This window comes from Palaemon carinicauda, chromosome 20 (assembly GCF_036898095.1).
Source record: "Palaemon carinicauda isolate YSFRI2023 chromosome 20, ASM3689809v2, whole genome shotgun sequence".
Lineage (NCBI taxonomy): Eukaryota > Metazoa > Arthropoda > Malacostraca > Decapoda > Palaemonidae > Palaemon > Palaemon carinicauda.
In genome coordinates this window covers 115,756,214-115,778,089 of record NC_090744.1, presented here as the reverse complement: position 1 = coordinate 115,778,089, position 21,876 = coordinate 115,756,214, and the positions used below count along the sequence as shown (strand labels likewise).

The following is a 21,876-nucleotide window of genomic DNA, read 5'->3' as shown; positions in this document are numbered from 1 at the left end:
AAATGCCTGAAGATGGCAAATGGGAATGTACTCATTCCACCATCCTCCCCGTCATCAAGGGCTACTTCTTACAGATCCTGTTTAATAAGAATGGTGCTCAGAAATGTAGATCACAAGCATCAATGTCAGATTCAGTCTGAAATGGTACAAATGCTTCATCCCCAAGTAAGGGAAGGTAAAATGAAGAGCCATTCAATGTACCTTTCCTCCAGTCTTATATCAAACACGTTACCATACACATGATACTTTCTGTCCTAAGTGGTAGTTGGGCTGGGTGCACAACAACTTGAGCAACCACCAAGAGGCTAAGATCAAGTATTGAAGGATTTAAGGGTACATTATCCTGAATAGAAGTCGGTGCAGGTTGTTTGGGACTTCCAAACTTTCACCCCATGTCCAATAGCAAAATTCTTCAGCATCTGGAGTGGGACCAATAGCCCTAACTTTGTGAGATCTAGTACAAGCTGGTAACTGAACCCTCTCAAAGGTTGAAGCAGATTGCTCCTCGACTGCCTCATGAGGCCAGAAAGAGTGCATTATTGACATATTTGTCTTGGTCCTGCCACGGCTAAGTAAAAATTGATGACACCCAAACCTGAGATGTCAAGCCTTCTTCAGATAGCACACCATACACAAAAGCATCTCTTCTTGATTACCACCCAACAAATCCTTCATCGCCTTTGATGGAGGTCTTGAATCTGGGTCGTGTCGATGGGTTCTGGGTTTGGTCACGAATTCAGGTACTGTAATAATAATCTGTCTGATGACCATCTCAAAGATTCATACAAGGTAGAGCAAGAGATTTGAGAATACAGGTCATGTCCCATCCCGGGGGCATGACGACACTTGGTGTGAAGACTGCTCAAAGTTCTTCACAAGCATAGACAACTCATGGGGACAAGAGGTTTATGGTCTTACGTTGATTGATAAGGCTTAAGGCTGAGTAGTAACTTTCCACAGCAATGACTGAGAAGTGCTTTTTGGAGAAGATCAATGACGAAGTCAGCTATCTACACTAGGATACTAGCAGATCAGGATGGCACTCAGCTTGGCTATCTGGGAACAAATAGGTTTACCTGAGACCTGGCATAATCAATATATATTGATCAGCCACTTAATCAGACTACTTTGGATCCCTCTATCGTTACGTCTAATTTTTCTTCTGCCTGCACATAAACCAAATAGTCTGGCCTATTCTTTACACATGCTCCTCTTTCCTCTTACACCTGACAACACTAACTGAAAAATATTGAAATAAATATGTTCTAGAAAGCGAAATAGTTTAGTTTAGCAAATTTACAAATATACCAACTTTCAAAAAACTCACTAACTTCTTTTTATTTTGTGTACCTAGAAGTGATAAAAAAATTCACTGAAAACAATCTGATTTTATTTCCACAATGAAGAGATGCATGTTAATTCCTACTTAAATAAGAAACGCAATATTTACGATGATTAAGAAAAATATAGACGAATGGAGAGGAATATCTTTCCATTCAATATGTACTGTAAACTACTGTCTAATGTAACAGTTTGTTCTTTCAATACAACAATATTGCTAAAAACAAAACATATTCAATTCAAAACTGTCACAGCCAGATTACAAAATCTACAAGGGCTTGTAGTCCAGTTTAGATTCAAGCTTCTTGTTATCCGAAACCTTCCTCACAGCTTTCATGAAATCCTCCTCTATCACGTAGTCTCTCTCGTTGCGAATGGCAAAGAGACCGGCTTCAGTGCACACGTTTCGTAAATCTGCTCCGTTAAATCCGTCGGACAGCTTCACTACGGCTTCGTAATCTAGGAAGAAAATAATACTCTTGAATAATATAGTCATTACCAACATTCTTGAACATCAGGAATAATATAGTCATTACCAACATTCTTGAACATCAGGAATAATATAGTCATTACCAACAATCTTGAACGTCAGGAATAATATAGACATTACCAACATTCTTGAACGTCAGGAATAATATAGTCATTACCAACATTCTTGAACGTCAGGAATAATATAGTCATTACCAACATTCTTGAACATCAGGCATAAAACCCACCATATAAAAAAGAGTAAATAGAAATAAAAATGTTATTTTCATTAGTAAAATAAATTTTTGAATATACTTACCCGATAATCATGTAGCTGTCAACTCCGTTGCCCGACAGAAATCTAAGGAGGGATACGCCAGCTATCACAATACTAGAAGGGGGTGTACTAACCAGCGCCACCTGTGGCCAGGTACTCAAGTACTTCTTGTTGACACCTCCTCAATTATTCCTCGGTCCCACTGGTTCTCTATGGGGAGGAAGGGAGGGTCAATTAAATCATGATTATCGGGTAAGTATATTCAAAAATTTATTTTACTAATGAAAATAACATTTTTCAATATTAAACTTACCCGATAATCATGTAGCTGATTCACACCCAGGGGGGTGGGTGGAAACCAGTGTACAAGATTAAAGGATAGCCAAGTATCCCCAAATTTCATATAACAGTTATCTCCAATAACAAATGAAATAATAAGTACCTGGTAAGGAAGTCGAATTGAACCGTTACTCTGCCTCTTTTTTAAGTTCGTCTTCCTTACTGAGCGCAGCGTTCCTCTTGGAGGCTGAATCAACCCAAGGTGCTAAAGTATATAGGGTTGCAACCCCTACTAAAGGACCTCTACACAACCTTTAACCTAGGCGCTTCTCAAGAATGAATTGACCACCCGCCAAATCAAAAGGATGCGGAAGGCTTCTTAGCCTACCGTAACAACCATAAAAACAACAATAAAAGAATTCAAGAGAAAAGTTAAAAAGGTTATGGGATTAAGGGAATGTAGTGGCTGAGCCCTCACCTACTACTGCACTCGCTGCTACGAATGGTCCCAGGGTGTAGCAGTTCTCGTAAAGAGACTGGACATCTTTCAGATAAAATGATGCAAACACTGACTTGCTCCTCCAATAGGTTGCATCCATTACACTCTGCAGAGAACGGTTTTTATTAAAGGCCATCGAAGTAGCTACGGCTCTTACTTCGTGGGTCCTTACCTTCAGCAATGCAAGGTCTTCCTCCTTTAAGTGAGAATGTGCTTCTCTGATCAGAAGCCTTATATAATACGAAAGCCCATTCTTGGACATGGGTCTCGAGGGTTTCCTGATGGCACACCATAAGGCTTCTGACTGTCCTCGGAGAGGTTTAGACCTCTTGAGATAATATTTGAGAGCTCTGACAGGGCAAAGAACTCTCTCAAGTTCGTTACCTACCATGTTGGAAAGGCTAGGTATCTCGAACGATCTAGGCCAAGGACGTGAAGGAAGTTCGTTCTTTGCTAGGAATCCAAGCTGGAAAGAACATGTAGCAGACTCGGTCGTGAAACCAATGTTCTTGCTGAAGGCATGAACCTCACTGACTCTCTTAGCTGTTGCCAGGCAAACGAGAAAAAGGGTCTTGAGGGTAAGGTCCTTGAATGAAGCTGACTGGAGAGGTTCGAACCTAGATGTCATAAGGAACCTTAAGACTACGTCTAGATTCCAGCCTGGAGTGGAAAGACGACGATCTTTAGACGTCTCAAAAGACTTAAGAATGTCTTGAAGGTCCTTGTTGGAAGACAGGTCCAAACCTCTATGGCGGAGAACTGAGGCCAACATACTCCTATATCCCTTAATCGTAGGAGCTGAAAGGGATCTCTCATTCCTAAGATGAAGCAGGAAGTCAGCTATTTGGGTCACAGAGGTATTGGTAGAGGATATCGAATTGGCTCTACACCAGCTTCGGAAGACCTCCCACTTAGACTGGTAGACCCTACGAGTGGAAACCCTTCTTGCTCTGGCAATAGCCCTGGCTGCCTCCTTCGAAAAGCCTCGAGCTCTAGCGAATCTTTCGACAGTCTGAAGGCAGTCAGTTGAAGAGCGTGGAGGTTTGGATGTAACCTGTCTACGTGAGGTTGACGTAGAAGGTCCACTCTTAGAGGTAGAGTCCTGGGGAAGTCTACTAGCCATTGTAGTACCTCTGTGAACCATTCTCTTGCAGGCCAAAGGGGAGCAACCAGCGTCAGCCGTGTCCCTTCGTGCGAGACGAATTTCTGCAGAACCTTGTTGATTATCTTGAACGGAGGGAATGCGTACAGGTCGAGATGGGACCAGTTCAGTAGAAAGGCATCCACATGAACTGCTGCAGGGTCTGGAACAGGAGAACAAAACAGAGGAAGTCTCTTGGTCATGGAGGTGGCAAACAGATCTATGGTAGGTTGACCCCACAAGGTCCAAAGTCTGTTGCACACACTCTTGTGGAGGGTCCATTCCGTGGGAATGACCTGATTCCTTCTGCTCAGACGATCTGCTGACACGTTCATATTGCCCTGGATGAACCTCGTGACTAGAGAGAGGTTTAGACTTCTTGACCAAATGAGGAGGTCCCTTGCGATCTCGTAAAGGCTCCTCGAATGGGTCCCTCCTTGCTTGGAGATGTAAGCCAAGGCTGTGGTGTTGTCCGAGTTCACCTCCACCACTTTGCCTAGCAGGAGGGACTTGAAGTTCAACAGGGCTAGATGAACTGCCAGCAGTTCCTTGCAGTTGATGTGGAGAGATCGTTGTTCCTCGTTCCACATTCCGGAGCATTCCTTTCCGTCCAAGGTTGCACCCCAGCCCGAGTCCGATGCATCTGAGAAGAGATGAAGATTGGGGGTCTGAATGGCCAAGGATAGACCCTCTCTGAGAAGGAGGTTGTGCTTCCACCACAGGAGAGTGGTCTTCATCTCTTGGTTGATAGGGATAGAGATTGCTTCTAGAGTCGAACTCTTGTCCCAATGAGCTGCTAGGTGGAATTGAAGAGGGCGGAGGTGGAGTCTGCCCAGCTCGACAAACAGGGCTAGGGACGAGAGAGTCCCTGTGAGACTCATCCACTGTCTCACTGAGCAACTGCTCCTCTTCAGCATGCTCATGATGCACTCTAGGGCTTGGCTTATCCTGGGGGCCGATGGAAAAGCCCGAAAACTCTGACTCTGAATCTCCATTCCCAGATACACGATGGATTGTGAGGGAATGAGTTGAGATTTTTCCAAATTGACTAATAGACCCAGGTCTCTGATAAGGTCTAAAGTCCAATGAAGATTCTCCAGACAACGACGACTCGAGGAGGCTCTCAACAGCCAGTCGTCTAGGTAGAGGGAGGCTCTGATGTTTGACAAGTGAAGGAATTTGGCTACATTCCTCATCAGAAGGGTAAAGACCATAGGAGCTGTGCTTAGGCCAAAACACAGGGCTTGGAATTGGTAGACGACCTTTCCGAAAACGAATCTTAGGAAAGGTTGGGAGTCTGGATGAATCGGAACGTGAAAATAAGCATCTTTCAAGTCCAATGAGACCATCCAGTCCTCCTGTCTGACCGCTGCTAAGACCGACTTGGTCGTCTCCATCGTGAACGTCAGCTTGGTGACATACTCGTTGAGAGCGCTGACGTCCAGCACAGGTCTCCAACCTCCTGTCTTCTTGGCCACAAGAGACGGTTGTAGAAGCCCGGGGATTGATGGTCCCGGACTATAACCACAGCCTTCTTCTGCACAAGAAGCGACACCTCCTGGTGCAAAGCTAGTCTCTTGTCCTCCTCTTTGTAGTTGGGAGAGAGGTTGATGGGCGAAGTGGTCAGAGGTGGTTGAAGGTAGAATGGAATCCTGTAACCGAACCTCAGCCAACTGACAGACTGTGCGTCTGCACCTCTCATCTCCCAAGCTCGCCAGAAGGTCTTGAGTCTGGCTCCTACTGTCGTCTGGAGAAGCGGAGAGTCAGTGTTTTCCTTTGGATGGCTTGGATCCTTTCCTGGACTTGCCTCTGTAAGAGTCTGGACGGGAGCTTCCTCGGCTGGGGGCTCTACCACGAAAGGGCGGTATGAATCTAGTCGCAGGGGTATCAGCCACTGGGGAGCGGTAAGTCTTAGGGACTGAGGTGGAAGCCTTAGACTTACGAGCCGAAGAAGCTACAAGATCGTGCGTGTCCTTCTGTATCAAGGCAGCAGACAAATCTTTAATGAGCTCTTCGGGAAAAATAAACTTCGAAAGAGGAGCAAACAGAAGTTGTGACCGTTGGCAAGGGGTAATGCTGGCGGAAAGGAAAGAACACAGCTGTTCTCTTTTCTTCAACACCCCTGATACAAACAAGGACGCTAGCTCGCCCGATCCATCTCTGATGGCCTTATCCATACAGGACATTAACAGTATGGCAGAATCTTTGTCCGTATGAGAGGTTTTCTTGCTGAGGGCCCCCAGGCACCAGTCGAGAAAATTAAACATTTCAAAAGCTCTAAACACCCCTTTAAGCAAGTGATCCAGGTCTGAGAAGGTCCAACACACTTTTGAGCGTCTCATAGCAGATCTTCGAGGCGAGTCTACCAGACTTGAGAAGTCAGCCTGGGCAGAGGCAGGTACTCCCAAGCCTGGTGCTTCCCCTGTGGCATACCAAACGCTCGCTTTCGAAGTGAGCTTCGTTGGAGGGAACATGAAGGAAGTCTTGCCAAGAAGTTGCTTAGACTGCAGCCACTCCCCTAAGATCCTAAAAGCCCTCTTGGAGGATCTAGCTAGGACAAGCTTGGTATAGGAAGACTGAGCTTGTTGCACTCCCAGCGAAAACTCAGATGGTGGAGAGCGGGGAATAGCTGAGACAAAATGGTCTGGATAAACCTCCCTGAGAAGAGCCAAGACCTTGCGAAAATCAAGAGACTGTGGAGAGAGCTTGGATTCGTCCACGTCCGAAGAGGGATCAAGGTGTGCCTCCTCATCATCCGAAACCTCAACCCCAGAATGAGGCGACGGGATCGGATACGAATGCTGAACCGCAGAGTCAGAACGAGCAGGAACAACAACAGAGGTGGAAGGAGGAGGTGCAGCAAGTTCCTGTTCCTGTTCCTGTGGTATGAGTGGAGCGTGAAGAGACCGAGGCTGTGCAGAACAAGGTAAAGTTCCCGCAAGCAGAGATGTCTGAGGAGCAGGATCAGGGTGCACGGGTAGAGCTCGGTGCAGCAGTTGAGGAGACTGACTCACAGGTGGAAGAGGTTGTTGTACCTCCACCGAGAGTTGCACCGCCGGTGGAGCAGCCAGGGGAGGAGGAGGAAGAGTGGAGTAATCCTCCTGATCCCAAACCGAAGGTTGCCTTAAAGAAGGCTGATGCTGAACAACACTGGGAACAGTGAACACAGAAAGTGGTTCAACATCGTACGCCTGGCAGATGGAGCTGCGACTGGGTGCAGCGAGTGCAGGCGGGTGCAGCACAGGCTGAACGGGTGCAGGAGGTTGGTGCACCACCGGTGCAGGCGGGTGCAGCATAGGCTGAACGGGTGCAGGAGGTTGGTGCACCACCGGTGCAGGCGGGTGCAGCACAGGCTGAACGGGTGCAGGAGGTTGGTGCACCACCGGTGCAGGCGGGTGCAGCACAGGCTGAACGGGTGCAGGAGGTTGGTGCACCACAGGTGCAGGAGGTGCAACACTCTCAGCACGACACTCACGCATCAGGTCCGAAAGCTGAGCTTGCATGGACTGAAGCATAGACCACTTGGGATCAGCAGAGACAGTAGCAGACTGAGGTAAAGCCATAACAGTGGTTGCACCACCGGTGCAGCTCTGTTGTACCTTACTCCTCTTGGGCGGAGTACAGTCGCTAGAAGACTGAGGCGAGTCAGAGCTGAGCCAACGACTGCAACCTGGCTGAGCACTCGAGGGCTGGACTCTGCGTTTAAGCGGTCTAGAGACCTGAGACCAACGTTTCTTCCCCGAGAGAAGATCAGCGGACGAGCGGAAGACGGGCTCAATCGTCTGCAAGTGGGAGTGACGGTCTGTGGAAGACACGCCCGCAACCACTGAGGATAATTCTGTGCGCCTAACAAGGCCTGCCGAACCCTTATGCCCTTCGACATTGCTTCTCCCCTGGGCTTGGGAGCTTGCAAGAGGTCCCGGACTGGGAGAACGACTGGCTCGCACAGAAAAATCCCCACGCACCACACTGGCACTAACACTAGTACAAGGCACTGCACCGACACTAGCACTCGTCACAGCACTGGCACTAACTTCACCCACTGCACTCTTGGCCTTCAACTCTTTCACTTCGGCCATCAGAGACTTATGGTCACTTACCACTGACTCTACCTTATCGCCTAAAGCCTGAATAGCGCGTAAAACCACTGACATATCAGGCGGAGGGCACACAGTAGGATCGGGGGTAGCCACTACAGGGGTAGGATCAGGAACGGGATCATGAGATGAGGAAAATAAAGAAGAGTGAGAAGAACTCCTCCTAGCTCTAATTCTCTCTAACTTAGAAGAATACTTTAAAAGTCGGACAAAATCCAATTCCGAAAGTCCGGCGCATTCCTCACATCGATTTTCTAACTGACAGGGTCTGTCCCTACAGTCAGAACAAGCGGTGTGAGGATCTACCGAGACCTTCGGAATACGTCTATTGCAAGACCTACATCGTCTATGGGAGGGGGCTTGCCAGACATTTTGTTTTCAAGAGAAGTCAAAGGGAGATCCAAAAAACAAGCAAAAATTCGTTAACCGTTAAACTGAATTAAATAAAAGCTATCTAGCTAATATCAGAAGGTTTCTAGTAATGCGACAGCCGTAAATCAAAGAGAATACATCACCAAATAAGCGAGAATAAACTCGAAGACCATAAGCGTATCCCAGAACGTCTAGCCGGAGGCACGACAGAGGAATAATTGAGGAGGTGTCAACAAGAAGTACTTGAGTACCTGGCCACAGGTGGCGCTGGTTAGTACACCCCCTTCTAGTATTGTGATAGCTGGCGTATCCCTCCTTAGATTTCTGTCGGGCAACGGAGTTGACAGCTACATGATTATCGGGTAAGTTTAATATTGAAAAATAAGTTTATTTTCCGTATGGAGTATTCAAAGTAAAATCATACAAACTGTACTTAAAATGAAAGAAATCTCAACTTTGAGAATGCTGTACAATAATGAAATAAAGAAATACAACAGATTCTTCCAGACGTAATCAAGTAAACAACATCAAGAACTAGAACTCAATAGTTAACCCTTTTACCCCCAGGCTATTTGGAACTTTCCAACCCTTAACCCCCAGGGGGTTATTTTTTTTCAATTACATTTTGCAGTATATTTTTTAAAAATTACTCTAACAGCCTTAATTTTCATCATAGAGAGGTCATGTTGGTCTCATTCTCTTGGAAAATGCCTGAAGTTTCTCAAAAAAAATTATCAAAATTATGCAAAAAAAATTTAAATAGCAGTTTTTTGCAAGAACGTACCAGTACGTCCATGGGGGTAAAGGGATGTGTTTTTTGAAACGTACCAGTACGTCCTTTGGGGGTAAAAGGGTTAATGAGATGATAAAACTTTTAAACATGAGGTCCTATCAATTATACAAGTTCCTTTTAAATATAATGCTTACAATGTAAAGTAATGAAAAGATTAAAAACCATAACAGATTCTTCTGGATGTAAACAAGTAAACATCAACAAGAACTAGAACTCAATAGTTAATGAGATAATGAAACTTTTAAACATGAGGTCATTAACCCTTTTTCCCCCAAAGGACGTACTGGTACGTTTCACAAAACTCATCTCTTTACCCCCATGGACGTACCGGTACGTCCTTGCAAAAAAATGCTAAATTTTTTTTTTTTCATATTTTTGATAATTTTTTGAGAAAATTCAGGCATTTTCCAAGAGAATGAGACCGACCTGACCTCTCTATGACAAAAATTAAGGCTGTTAGAACAATTAAAAAAAAAATATACTGCAAAATGTGCTGGGAAAAAAATAACCCCCTGGGGGTTAAGGGTTGGAAATTTCCAAATACCCTGGGGGTAAAAGGGTTAATTTTACAAGTTTTATTAACATAGATATAATTTTAAAAACAAAATTATGTAGAGGATTATCACTAGCAATTAAGCTTCTTTAGGTAAAGAAAAAAATGGCAGCCAATCATGCCACTAGAGCAGTGGTTCCCAAACTATCTTACCTGACGCCCCCCTTTTTGCTTCCAGTAGACCCGTACGCCCCCACTCCTCTCTTTTTTTTATATGAAATGATTCTTACATTTATTTCTTAGCATTGTACAGGAAAACAGATTTCTGTTTGTATTACATTTTAATAATGAGTCACTCAAACAAATTATAGTACATTCCAGTAACTAAAAACGAAACATTTGGTTTGAAGTGAGCGAAAAAAAGTTTGAACATTAGCAAATTGGCAAAATTGAGTTGCAATTTTAAGAATAGATAATTTGAAAACATGGCATATAATATTTGGAAATATGAGACTAAGCACAATTTCTGGTCAAATTTAGTGAGATGGATGCATGCCTATGTAATGACAGATATTTGTTCTTTTAATGATTTTATTATTCTATTAAACAAGTAATTTTGAGCAGATGACTTCGCGCCCCCCTTGTATCGTCCTCACGCCCCCCAGTTTGGGAACCACTGCACTAGAGCCAAGACATACTTTTATGTACATAATGCCGCTAGAGCCAAGACACTTTTATGTTTCAACTAGAGTAAGCTAAAAAAATCATAGCATTTCTGGTATCCTCCCCAAATGGTTTACAATGGGACTTAACCCTTTCACCCCCAAAGGACGTACCGGTACGTTCTTGCAAAATGTTATTTTCATTAGTAAAATAAATTTTTGAATATACTTACCCGATAATCATGTAGCTGTCAACTCCGTTGCCCGACAGAAATCTAAGGAGGGATACGCCAGCTATCACAATACTAGAAGGGGGTGTACTAACCAGCGCCACCTGTGGCCAGGTACTCAAGTACTTCTTGTTGACACCTCCTCAATTATTCCTCGGTCCCACTGGTTCTCTATGGGGAGGAAGGGAGGGTCAATTAAATCATGATTATCGGGTAAGTATATTCAAAAATTTATTTTACTAATGAAAATAACATTTTTCAATATTAAACTTACCCGATAATCATGTAGCTGATTCACACCCAGGGGGGTGGGTGGAAACCAGTGTACAAGATTAAAGGATAGCCAAGTATCCCCAAATTTCATATAACAGTTATCTCCAATAACAAATGAAATAATAAGTACCTGGTAAGGAAGTCGAATTGAACCGTTACTCTGCCTCTTTTTTAAGTTCGTCTTCCTTACTGAGCGCAGCGTTCCTCTTGGAGGCTGAATCAACCCAAGGTGCTAAAGTATATAGGGTTGCAACCCCTACTAAAGGACCTCTACACAACCTTTAACCTAGGCGCTTCTCAAGAATGAATTGACCACCCGCCAAATCAAAAGGATGCGGAAGGCTTCTTAGCCTACCGTAACAACCATAAAAACAACAATAAAAGAATTCAAGAGAAAAGTTAAAAAGGTTATGGGATTAAGGGAATGTAGTGGCTGAGCCCTCACCTACTACTGCACTCGCTGCTACGAATGGTCCCAGGGTGTAGCAGTTCTCGTAAAGAGACTGGACATCTTTCAGATAAAATGATGCAAACACTGACTTGCTCCTCCAATAGGTTGCATCCATTACACTCTGCAGAGAACGGTTTTTATTAAAGGCCATCGAAGTAGCTACGGCTCTTACTTCGTGGGTCCTTACCTTCAGCAATGCAAGGTCTTCCTCCTTTAAGTGAGAATGTGCTTCTCTGATCAGAAGCCTTATATAATACGAAAGCCCATTCTTGGACATGGGTCTCGAGGGTTTCCTGATGGCACACCATAAGGCTTCTGACTGTCCTCGGAGAGGTTTAGACCTCTTGAGATAATATTTGAGAGCTCTGACAGGGCAAAGAACTCTCTCAAGTTCGTTACCTACCATGTTGGAAAGGCTAGGTATCTCGAACGATCTAGGCCAAGGACGTGAAGGAAGTTCGTTCTTTGCTAGGAATCCAAGCTGGAAAGAACATGTAGCAGACTCGGTCGTAAAACCAATGTTCTTGCTGAAGGCATGAACCTCACCGACTCTCTTAGCTGTTGCCAGGCAAACGAGAAAAAGGGTCTTGAGGGTAAGGTCCTTGAATGAAGCTGACTGGAGAGGTTCGAACCTAGATGTCATAAGGAACCTTAAGACTACGTCTAGATTCCAGCCTGGAGTGGAAAGACGACGATCTTTAGACGTCTCAAAAGACTTAAGAATGTCTTGAAGGTCCTTGTTGGAAGACAGGTCCAAACCTCTATGGCGGAGAACTGAGGCCAACATACTCCTATATCCCTTAATCGTAGGAGCTGAAAGGGATCTCTCATTCCTAAGATGAAGCAGGAAGTCAGCTATTTGGGTCACAGAGGTATTGGTAGAGGATATCGAATTGGCTCTACACCAGCTTCGGAAGACCTCCCACTTAGACTGGTAGACCCTACGAGTGGAAACCCTTCTTGCTCTGGCAATAGCCCTGGCTGCCTCCTTCGAAAAGCCTCGAGCTCTAGCGAATCTTTCGACAGTCTGAAGGCAGTCAGTTGAAGAGCGTGGAGGTTTGGATGTAACCTGTCTACGTGAGGTTGACGTAGAAGGTCCACTCTTAGAGGTAGAGTCCTGGGGAAGTCTACTAGCCATTGTAGTACCTCTGTGAACCATTCTCTTGCAGGCCAAAGGGGAGCAACCAGCGTCAGCCGTGTCCCTTCGTGCGAGACGAATTTCTGCAGAACCTTGTTGATTATCTTGAACGGAGGGAATGCGTACAGGTCGAGATGGGACCAGTTCAGTAGAAAGGCATCCACATGAACTGCTGCAGGGTCTGGAACAGGAGAACAAAACAGAGGAAGTCTCTTGGTCATGGAGGTGGCAAACAGATCTATGGTAGGTTGACCCCACAAGGTCCAAAGTCTGTTGCACACACTCTTGTGGAGGGTCCATTCCGTGGGAATGACCTGATTCCTTCTGCTCAGACGATCTGCTGACACGTTCATATTGCCCTGGATGAACCTCGTGACTAGAGAGAGGTTTAGACTTCTTGACCAAATGAGGAGGTCCCTTGCGATCTCGTAAAGGCTCCTCGAATGGGTCCCTCCTTGCTTGGAGATGTAAGCCAAGGCTGTGGTGTTGTCCGAGTTCACCTCCACCACTTTGCCTAGCAGGAGGGACTTGAAGTTCAACAGGGCTAGATGAACTGCCAGCAGTTCCTTGCAGTTGATGTGGAGAGATCGTTGTTCCTCGTTCCACATTCCGGAGCATTCCTTTCCGTCCAAGGTTGCACCCCAGCCCGAGTCCGATGCATCTGAGAAGAGATGAAGATTGGGGGTCTGAATGGCCAAGGATAGACCCTCTCTGAGAAGGAGGTTGTGCTTCCACCACAGGAGAGTGGTCTTCATCTCTTGGTTGATAGGGATAGAGATTGCTTCTAGAGTCGAACTCTTGTCCCAATGAGCTGCTAGGTGGAATTGAAGAGGGCGGAGGTGGAGTCTGCCCAGCTCGACAAACAGGGCTAGGGACGAGAGAGTCCCTGTGAGACTCATCCACTGTCTCACTGAGCAACTGCTCCTCTTCAGCATGCTCATGATGCACTCTAGGGCTTGGCTTATCCTGGGGGCCGATGGAAAAGCCCGAAAACTCTGACTCTGAATCTCCATTCCCAGATACACGATGGATTGTGAGGGAATGAGTTGAGATTTTTCCAAATTGACTAATAGACCCAGGTCTCTGATAAGGTCTAAAGTCCAATGAAGATTCTCCAGACAACGACGACTCGAGGAGGCTCTCAACAGCCAGTCGTCTAGGTAGAGGGAGGCTCTGATGTTTGACAAGTGAAGGAATTTGGCTACATTCCTCATCAGAAGGGTAAAGACCATAGGAGCTGTGCTTAGGCCAAAACACAGGGCTTGGAATTGGTAGACGACCTTTCCGAAAACGAATCTTAGGAAAGGTTGGGAGTCTGGATGAATCGGAACGTGAAAATAAGCATCTTTCAAGTCCAATGAGACCATCCAGTCCTCCTGTCTGACCGCTGCTAAGACCGACTTGGTCGTCTCCATCGTGAACGTCAGCTTGGTGACATACTCGTTGAGAGCGCTGACGTCCAGCACAGGTCTCCAACCTCCTGTCTTCTTGGCCACAAGAAAGAGACGGTTGTAGAAGCCCGGGGATTGATGGTCCCGGACTATAACCACAGCCTTCTTCTGCACAAGAAGCGACACCTCCTGGTGCAAAGCTAGTCTCTTGTCCTCCTCTTTGTAGTTGGGAGAGAGGTTGATGGGCGAAGTGGTCAGAGGTGGTTGAAGGTAGAATGGAATCCTGTAACCGAACCTCAGCCAACTGACAGACTGTGCGTCTGCACCTCTCATCTCCCAAGCTCGCCAGAAGGTCTTGAGTCTGGCTCCTACTGTCGTCTGGAGAAGCGGAGAGTCAGTGTTTTCCTTTGGATGGCTTGGATCCTTTCCTGGACTTGCCTCTGTAAGAGTCTGGACGGGAGCTTCCTCGGCTGGGGGCTCTACCACGAAAGGGCGGTATGAATCTAGTCGCAGGGGTATCAGCCACTGGGGAGCGGTAAGTCTTAGGGACTGAGGTGGAAGCCTTAGACTTACGAGCCGAAGAAGCTACAAGATCGTGCGTGTCCTTCTGTATCAAGGCAGCAGACAAATCTTTAATGAGCTCTTCGGGAAAAATAAACTTCGAAAGAGGAGCAAACAGAAGTTGTGACCGTTGGCAAGGGGTAATGCTGGCGGAAAGGAAAGAACACAGCTGTTCTCTTTTCTTCAACACCCCTGATACAAACAAGGACGCTAGCTCGCCCGATCCATCTCTGATGGCCTTATCCATACAGGACATTAACAGTATGGCAGAATCTTTGTCCGTATGAGAGGTTTTCTTGCTGAGGGCCCCCAGGCACCAGTCGAGAAAATTAAACATTTCAAAAGCTCTAAACACCCCTTTAAGCAAGTGATCCAGGTCTGAGAAGGTCCAACACACTTTTGAGCGTCTCATAGCAGATCTTCGAGGCGAGTCTACCAGACTTGAGAAGTCAGCCTGGGCAGAGGCAGGTACTCCCAAGCCTGGTGCTTCCCCTGTGGCATACCAAACGCTCGCTTTCGAAGTGAGCTTCGTTGGAGGGAACATGAAGGAAGTCTTGCCAAGAAGTTGCTTAGACTGCAGCCACTCCCCTAAGATCCTAAAAGCCCTCTTGGAGGATCTAGCTAGGACAAGCTTGGTATAGGAAGACTGAGCTTGTTGCACTCCCAGCGAAAACTCAGATGGTGGAGAGCGGGGAATAGCTGAGACAAAATGGTCTGGATAAACCTCCCTGAGAAGAGCCAAGACCTTGCGAAAATCAAGAGACTGTGGAGAGAGCTTGGATTCGTCCACGTCCGAAGAGGGATCAAGGTGTGCCTCCTCATCATCCGAAACCTCAACCCCAGAATGAGGCGACGGGATCGGATACGAATGCTGAACCGCAGAGTCAGAACGAGCAGGAACAACAACAGAGGTGGAAGGAGGAGGTGCAGCAAGTTCCTGTTCCTGTTCCTGTGGTATGAGTGGAGCGTGAAGAGACCGAGGCTGTGCAGAACAAGGTAAAGTTCCCGCAAGCAGAGATGTCTGAGGAGCAGGATCAGGGTGCACGGGTAGAGCTCGGTGCAGCAGTTGAGGAGACTGACTCACAGGTGGAAGAGGTTGTTGTACCTCCACCGAGAGTTGCACCGCCGGTGGAGCAGCCAGGGGAGGAGGAGGAAGAGTGGAGTAATCCTCCTGATCCCAAACCGAAGGTTGCCTTAAAGAAGGCTGATGCTGAACAACACTGGGAACAGTGAACACAGAAAGTGGTTCAACATCGTACGCCTGGCAGATGGAGCTGCGACTGGGTGCAGCGAGTGCAGGCGGGTGCAGCACAGGCTGAACGGGTGCAGGAGGTTGGTGCACCACCGGTGCAGGCGGGTGCAGCATAGGCTGAACGGGTGCAGGAGGTTGGTGCACCACCGGTGCAGGCGGGTGCAGCACAGGCTGAACGGGTGCAGGAGGTTGGTGCACCACCGGTGCAGGCGGGTGCAGCACAGGCTGAACGGGTGCAGGAGGTTGGTGCACCACAGGTGCAGGAGGTGCAACACTCTCAGCACGACACTCACGCATCAGGTCCGAAAGCTGAGCTTGCATGGACTGAAGCATAGACCACTCGGGATCAGCAGAGACAGTAGCAGACTGAGGTAAAGCCATAACAGTGGTTGCACCACCGGTGCAGCTCTGTTGTACCTTACTCCTCTTGGGCGGAGTACAGTCGCTAGAAGACTGAGGCGAGTCAGAGCTGAGCCAACGACTGCAACCTGGCTGAGCACTCGAGGGCTGGACTCTGCGTTTAAGCGGTCTAGAGACCTGAGACCAACGTTTCTTCCCCGAGAGAAGATCAGCGGACGAGCGGAAGACGGGCTCAATCGTCTGCAAGTGGGAGTGACGGTCTGTGGAAGACACGCCCGCAACCACTGAGGATAATTCTGTGCGCCTAACAAGGCCTGCCGAACCCTTATGCCCTTCGACATTGCTTCTCCCCTGGGCTTGGGAGCTTGCAAGAGGTCCCGGACTGGGAGAACGACTGGCTCGCACAGAAAAATCCCCACGCACCACACTGGCACTAACACTAGTACAAGGCACTGCACCGACACTAGCACTCGTCACAGCACTGGCACTAACTTCACCCACTGCACTCTTGGCCTTCAACTCTTTCACTTCGGCCATCAGAGACTTATGGTCACTTACCACTGACTCTACCTTATCGCCTAAAGCCTGAATAGCGCGTAAAACCACTGACATATCAGGCGGAGGGCACACAGTAGGATCGGGGGTAGCCACTACAGGGGTAGGATCAGGAACGGGATCATGAGATGAGGAAAATAAAGAAGAGTGAGAAGAACTCCTCCTAGCTCTAATTCTCTCTAACTTAGAAGAATACTTTAAAAGTCGGACAAAATCCAATTCCGAAAGTCCGGCGCATTCCTCACATCGATTTTCTAACTGACAGGGTCTGTCCCTACAGTCAGAACAAGCGGTGTGAGGATCTACCGAGACCTTCGGAATACGTCTATTGCAAGACCTACATCGTCTATGGGAGGGGGCTTGCCAGACATTTTGTTTTCAAGAGAAGTCAAAGGGAGATCCAAAAAACAAGCAAACATTCGTTAACCGTTAAACTGAATTAAATAAAAGCTATCTAGCTAATATCAGAAGGTTTCTAGTAATGCGACAGCCGTAAATCAAAGAGAATACATCACCAAATAAGCGAGAATAAACTCGAAGACCATAAGCGTATCCCAGAACGTCTAGCCGGAGGCACGACAGAGGAATAATTGAGGAGGTGTCAACAAGAAGTACTTGAGTACCTGGCCACAGGTGGCGCTGGTTAGTACACCCCCTTCTAGTATTGTGATAGCTGGCGTATCCCTCCTTAGATTTCTGTCGGGCAACGGAGTTGACAGCTACATGATTATCGGGTAAGTTTAATATTGAAAAACACAGTTAATTACATATTTTTATATATTTTTGATAATTTTATGAGAAACTTCAGGCATTTTCCAAAAGAATGAGACACACCTGACCTCTCTAGGACAAAAATTAAGCCTGTTAGAGCAATTTTTAAAAAAATATATAGCAAAATGTGCTCGAAATTTAACCTTATGGTGGGGGTAAAAGGGTTAAATAACAGTAAAGCATATAAGAAACTTACCAATTTCACCTCGCTTGGTAATAGGTCCCGAGTGAATCTTCAAGATTTCCAACCTTGCTTGTTCATTGGGGAGGGCAATTTCAATCTTCCTATCCAGGCGTCCTGGCCTCAACAAAGCAGGATCCAAAGTGTCCGGACGGTTTGTGGCCATAATCATTTTGACCTGAATAAGATACAATTCATATAATACAGAACTAAGCATGATTCCTAATACATACATACATACATATACCAAGGCACTTCCCCTAATTTTGGGGGGTAGCCGACATCAACAAATGAAACAAAAACAAAAAGGGGACCTCTACTCTCTATGTTCCTCCAGCCTATGATTTCTAATGACTGATGAAAAAAAGGAACTATGGCAAACAGAATGAAGCTAAAATACTGAGAACTGCATAGCCTGTTTTCAAAGTGTGTAAAGAAAAATATTTATTAAAATTAGTTTTACCAAAAAATAATTACAAAGAATTGGTCGTTTCATATGCCATAAATCACACACATTTGTCTTATTCTAGCAAAGCAGAAACCTCAGTCTCACTAGACATGTATTGGAAATAATTACACCTTTGTATCCTCCGTCTTGCCTAACAGTGTCATCTACACTTCCCCACCCCTTCTACGTGAGATTTGGTAGCCTCGTGTTATTTCCCAGGATTGTCTTACTAGTGCAGTTGCTTATTATTATTATTATTACTATCCAAGCTACAACCCTAGTTGGAAAAGCAAGATGCTATAAGCCCAGGGGCTCCAACAGGGAAAAATAGCCCAGTGAGGAAAGGAAATAACGAAATAAATAAATGAAGAGAACAAATTAACAATGAATCATTCTAAAAAAAGTAACAACGTCAAAACAGACACGCCATATATAAACTAGTAACAACATCAAAAACAAATATGTCATAAATAAACTATAAAAAGACTCATGTCTGCCTGGTCAACAAAAAAGCATTTGCTCCAACTTTGAACTTTTGAAGTTCTACTGATTCAACTACCCGATTAGGAAGATCGTTCCACAACTAGGCATTCATAAAACATTCCTTCTTTTTATTTTGATTCAACTTTGCTGCACAATTTTGCCACTTAATGTCTTGTGCTAAGTGTGGAGTTCAAGTCAATGGAAGGCACTTTTCTACTCCTATCCAAGCTTACCACCATATGATTTCATTTATTCATTTAAAGGCCACTCATGAATCGCAGAGGCAAGAGACAATGAGAATGCCCTAGAGACTAACCATATTACATATTATAATCAGCAGCCAAGCTCCCTCTCCACCAAAGCTAGGAGCAAGGAGGGCAAGGCAATGGCTGCTGATGACTCAGCAGATAGACCTATAGGCTCTCCCAAACCCGATATCCTTAGCTCATAAGGATGGTGAGGTTGCAGCGACCAAAGAAACTAACGAGTTTGAGGGGGACTCATACCCCAGTCTGGTGTTCACCAATCAGGGACGTTACCACATTGGCCACCACAACCCTACCACATACACTTATTTTTACCACTTCCTTCGTACCCGTAGAATATTGCCAGCATGTTAAGATGGCTTGACATACAAAATCAAATAGAAAAAATGTTATTTTCATTAGTAAAATAAATTTTTGAATATACTTACCCGATAATCATGTAGCTGTCAACTCCGTTGCCCGACAGAAATCTAAGGAGGGATACGCCAGCTATCACAATACTAGAAGGGGGTGTACTAACAGCGCCACCTGTGGCCAGGTACTCAAGTACTTCTTGTTGACACCTCCTCAATTATTCCTCGATCCCACTGGTTCTTTATGGGGAGGAAGGGAGGGTCAATTAAATCATGATTATCGGGTAAGTATATTCAAAAATTTATTTTACTAATGAAAATAACATTTTTCAATATTAAACTTACCCGATAATCATGTAGCTGATTCGCACCCAGGGGGGTGGGTGAAAACCAGTGAACAAGATTAAAGGATAGCCAAGTATCCCCAAATTTCATATAACAGTTATCTCTAATAACAAATGAAATAATAAGTACCTGGTAAGGAAGTCGAATTGAACCGTTACTCTGTCTCTTTTTTAAGTTCGTCTTCCTTACTGAGCGCAGCGTTCCTCTTGGAGGCTGAATCAACCCAAGGTGCTAAAGTATATAGGGTTGCAACCCCTACTAAAGGACCTCTACACAACCTTTAACCTAGGCGCTTCTCAAGAATGAATTGACCACCCGCCAAATCAAAAGGATGCGGAAGGCTTCTTAGCCTACCGTAACAACCATAAAAACAACAAAAAGAATTCAAGAGAAAAGTTAAAAAGGTTATGGGATTAAGGGAATGTAGTGGCTGAGCCCTCACCTACTACTGCACTCGCTGCTACGAATGGTCCCAGGGTGTAGCAGTTCTCGTAAAGAGACTGGACATCTTTCAGATAAAATGATGCAAACACTGACTTGCTCCTCCAATAGGTTGCATCCATTACACTCTGCAGAGAACGGTTTTTATTAAAGGCCATCGAAGTAGCTACGGCTCTTACTTCGTGGGTCCTTACCTTCAGCAATGCAAGGTCTTCCTCCTTTAAGTGAGAATGTGCTTCTCTAATCAGAAGCCTTATATAATACGAAAGCCCATTCTTGGACATGGGTCTCGAGGGTTTCCTGATGGCACACCATAAGGCTTCTGACTGTCCTCGGAGAGGTTTAGACCTCTTGAGATAATATTTGAGAGCTCTGACAGGGCAAAGAACTCTCTCAAGTTCGTTACCTACCATGTTGGAAAGGCTAGGTATCTCGAACGATCTAGGCCAAGGACGTGAAGGAAGTTCGTTCTTTGCTAGGAATCCAAGCTGGAAAGAACATGTAGCAGACTCGGTCGTAAAACCAATGTTCTTGCTGAAGGCATGAACCTCACTGACTCTCTTAGCTGTTGCCAGGCAAACGAGAAAAAGAGTCTTGAGGGTAAGGTCCTTGAATGAAGCTGACTGGAGAGGTTCGAACCTAGATGTCATAAGGAACCTTAAGACTACGTCTAAATTCCAGCCTGGAGTGGAAAGACGACGATCTTTAGACGTCTCAAAAGACTTAAGAATGTCTTGAAGGTCCTTGTTGGAAGACAGGTCCAAACCTCTATGGCGGAGAACTGAGGCCAACATACTCCTATATCCCTTAATCGTAGGAGCTGAAAGGGATCTCTCATTCCTAAGATGAAGCAGGAAGTCAGCTATTTGGGTCACAGAGGTATTGGTAGAGGATATTGAATTGGCTCTACACCAGCTTCGGAAGACCTCCCACTTAGACTGGTAGACCCTACGAGTGGAAACCCTTCTTGCTCTGGCAATAGCCCTGGCTGCCTCCTTCGAAAAGCCTCGAGCTCTAGCGAATCTTTCGACAGTCTGAAGGCAGTCAGTTGAAGAGCGTGGAGGTTTGGATGTAACCTGTCTACGTGAGGTTGACGTAGAAGGTCCACTCTTAGAGGTAGAGTCCTGGGGAAGTCTACTAGCCATTGTAGTACCTCTGTGAACCATTCTCTTGCAGGCCAAAGGGGAGCAACCAGCGTCAGCCGTGTCCCTTCGTGCGAGACGAATTTCTGCAGAACCTTGTTGATTATCTTGAACGGAGGGAATGCGTACAGGTCGAGATGGGACCAGTTCAGTAGAAAAGCATCCACATGAACTGCTGCAGGGTCTGGAACAGGAGAGCAAAACAGAGGAAGTCTCTTGGTCATGGAGGTGGCAAACAGATCTATGGTAGGTTGACCCCACAAGGTCCAAAGTCTGTTGCACACACTCTTGTGGAGGGTCCATTCCGTGGGAATGACCTGATTCCTTCTGCTCAGACGATCTGCTGACACGTTCATATTGCCCTGGATGAACCTCGTGACTAGAGAGAGGTTTAGACTTCTTGACCAAATGAGGAGGTCCCTTGCGATCTCGTAAAGGCTCCTCGAATGGGTCCCCCCCTGCTTGGAGATGTAAGCCAAGGCTGTGGTGTTGTCCGAGTTCACCTCCACCACTTTGCCTAGCAGGAGGGACTTGAAGTTCAACAGGGCTAGATGAACTGCCAGCAGTTCCTTGCAGTTGATGTGGAGAGAACGTTGTTCCTCGTTCCACATTCCGGAGCATTCCTTTCCGTCCAAGGTTGCACCCCAGCCCGAGTCCGATGCATCTGAGAAGAGATGAAGTTGGGGGGTCTGGATGGCCAATGATAGACCCTCCTTGAGAAGGAGGTTGTGCTTCCACCACAGGAGAGTGGTCTTCATCTCTTGGTTGATAGGGATAGAGATTGCTTCCAGGGTAGAACTCTTGTCCCAATGA

The 21,876-nt window shown here is 46.0% G+C and overlaps 1 protein-coding gene across 1 annotated transcript in view; it reads right to left on the bottom strand.

The window, feature by feature from the left end:
* Positions 1-1,377: 1,377 nt before the first annotated feature.
* Positions 1,378-21,876, bottom strand: part of LOC137614412 (26S proteasome regulatory subunit 10B-like) — a 42,049-nt gene continuing 21,550 nt past the window's right edge. Inside the window, exons 6-7 of the mRNA XM_068344213.1 lie at positions 17,601-17,763; positions 1,378-1,800 (exon numbers count right to left, since the gene is read on the bottom strand). Coding sequence (XP_068200314.1) covers positions 1,610-1,800; positions 17,601-17,763 — 354 coding nt within the window. The 3' untranslated portion in view covers positions 1,378-1,609. The remainder of the gene's footprint in view (positions 1,801-17,600; positions 17,764-21,876) is intronic.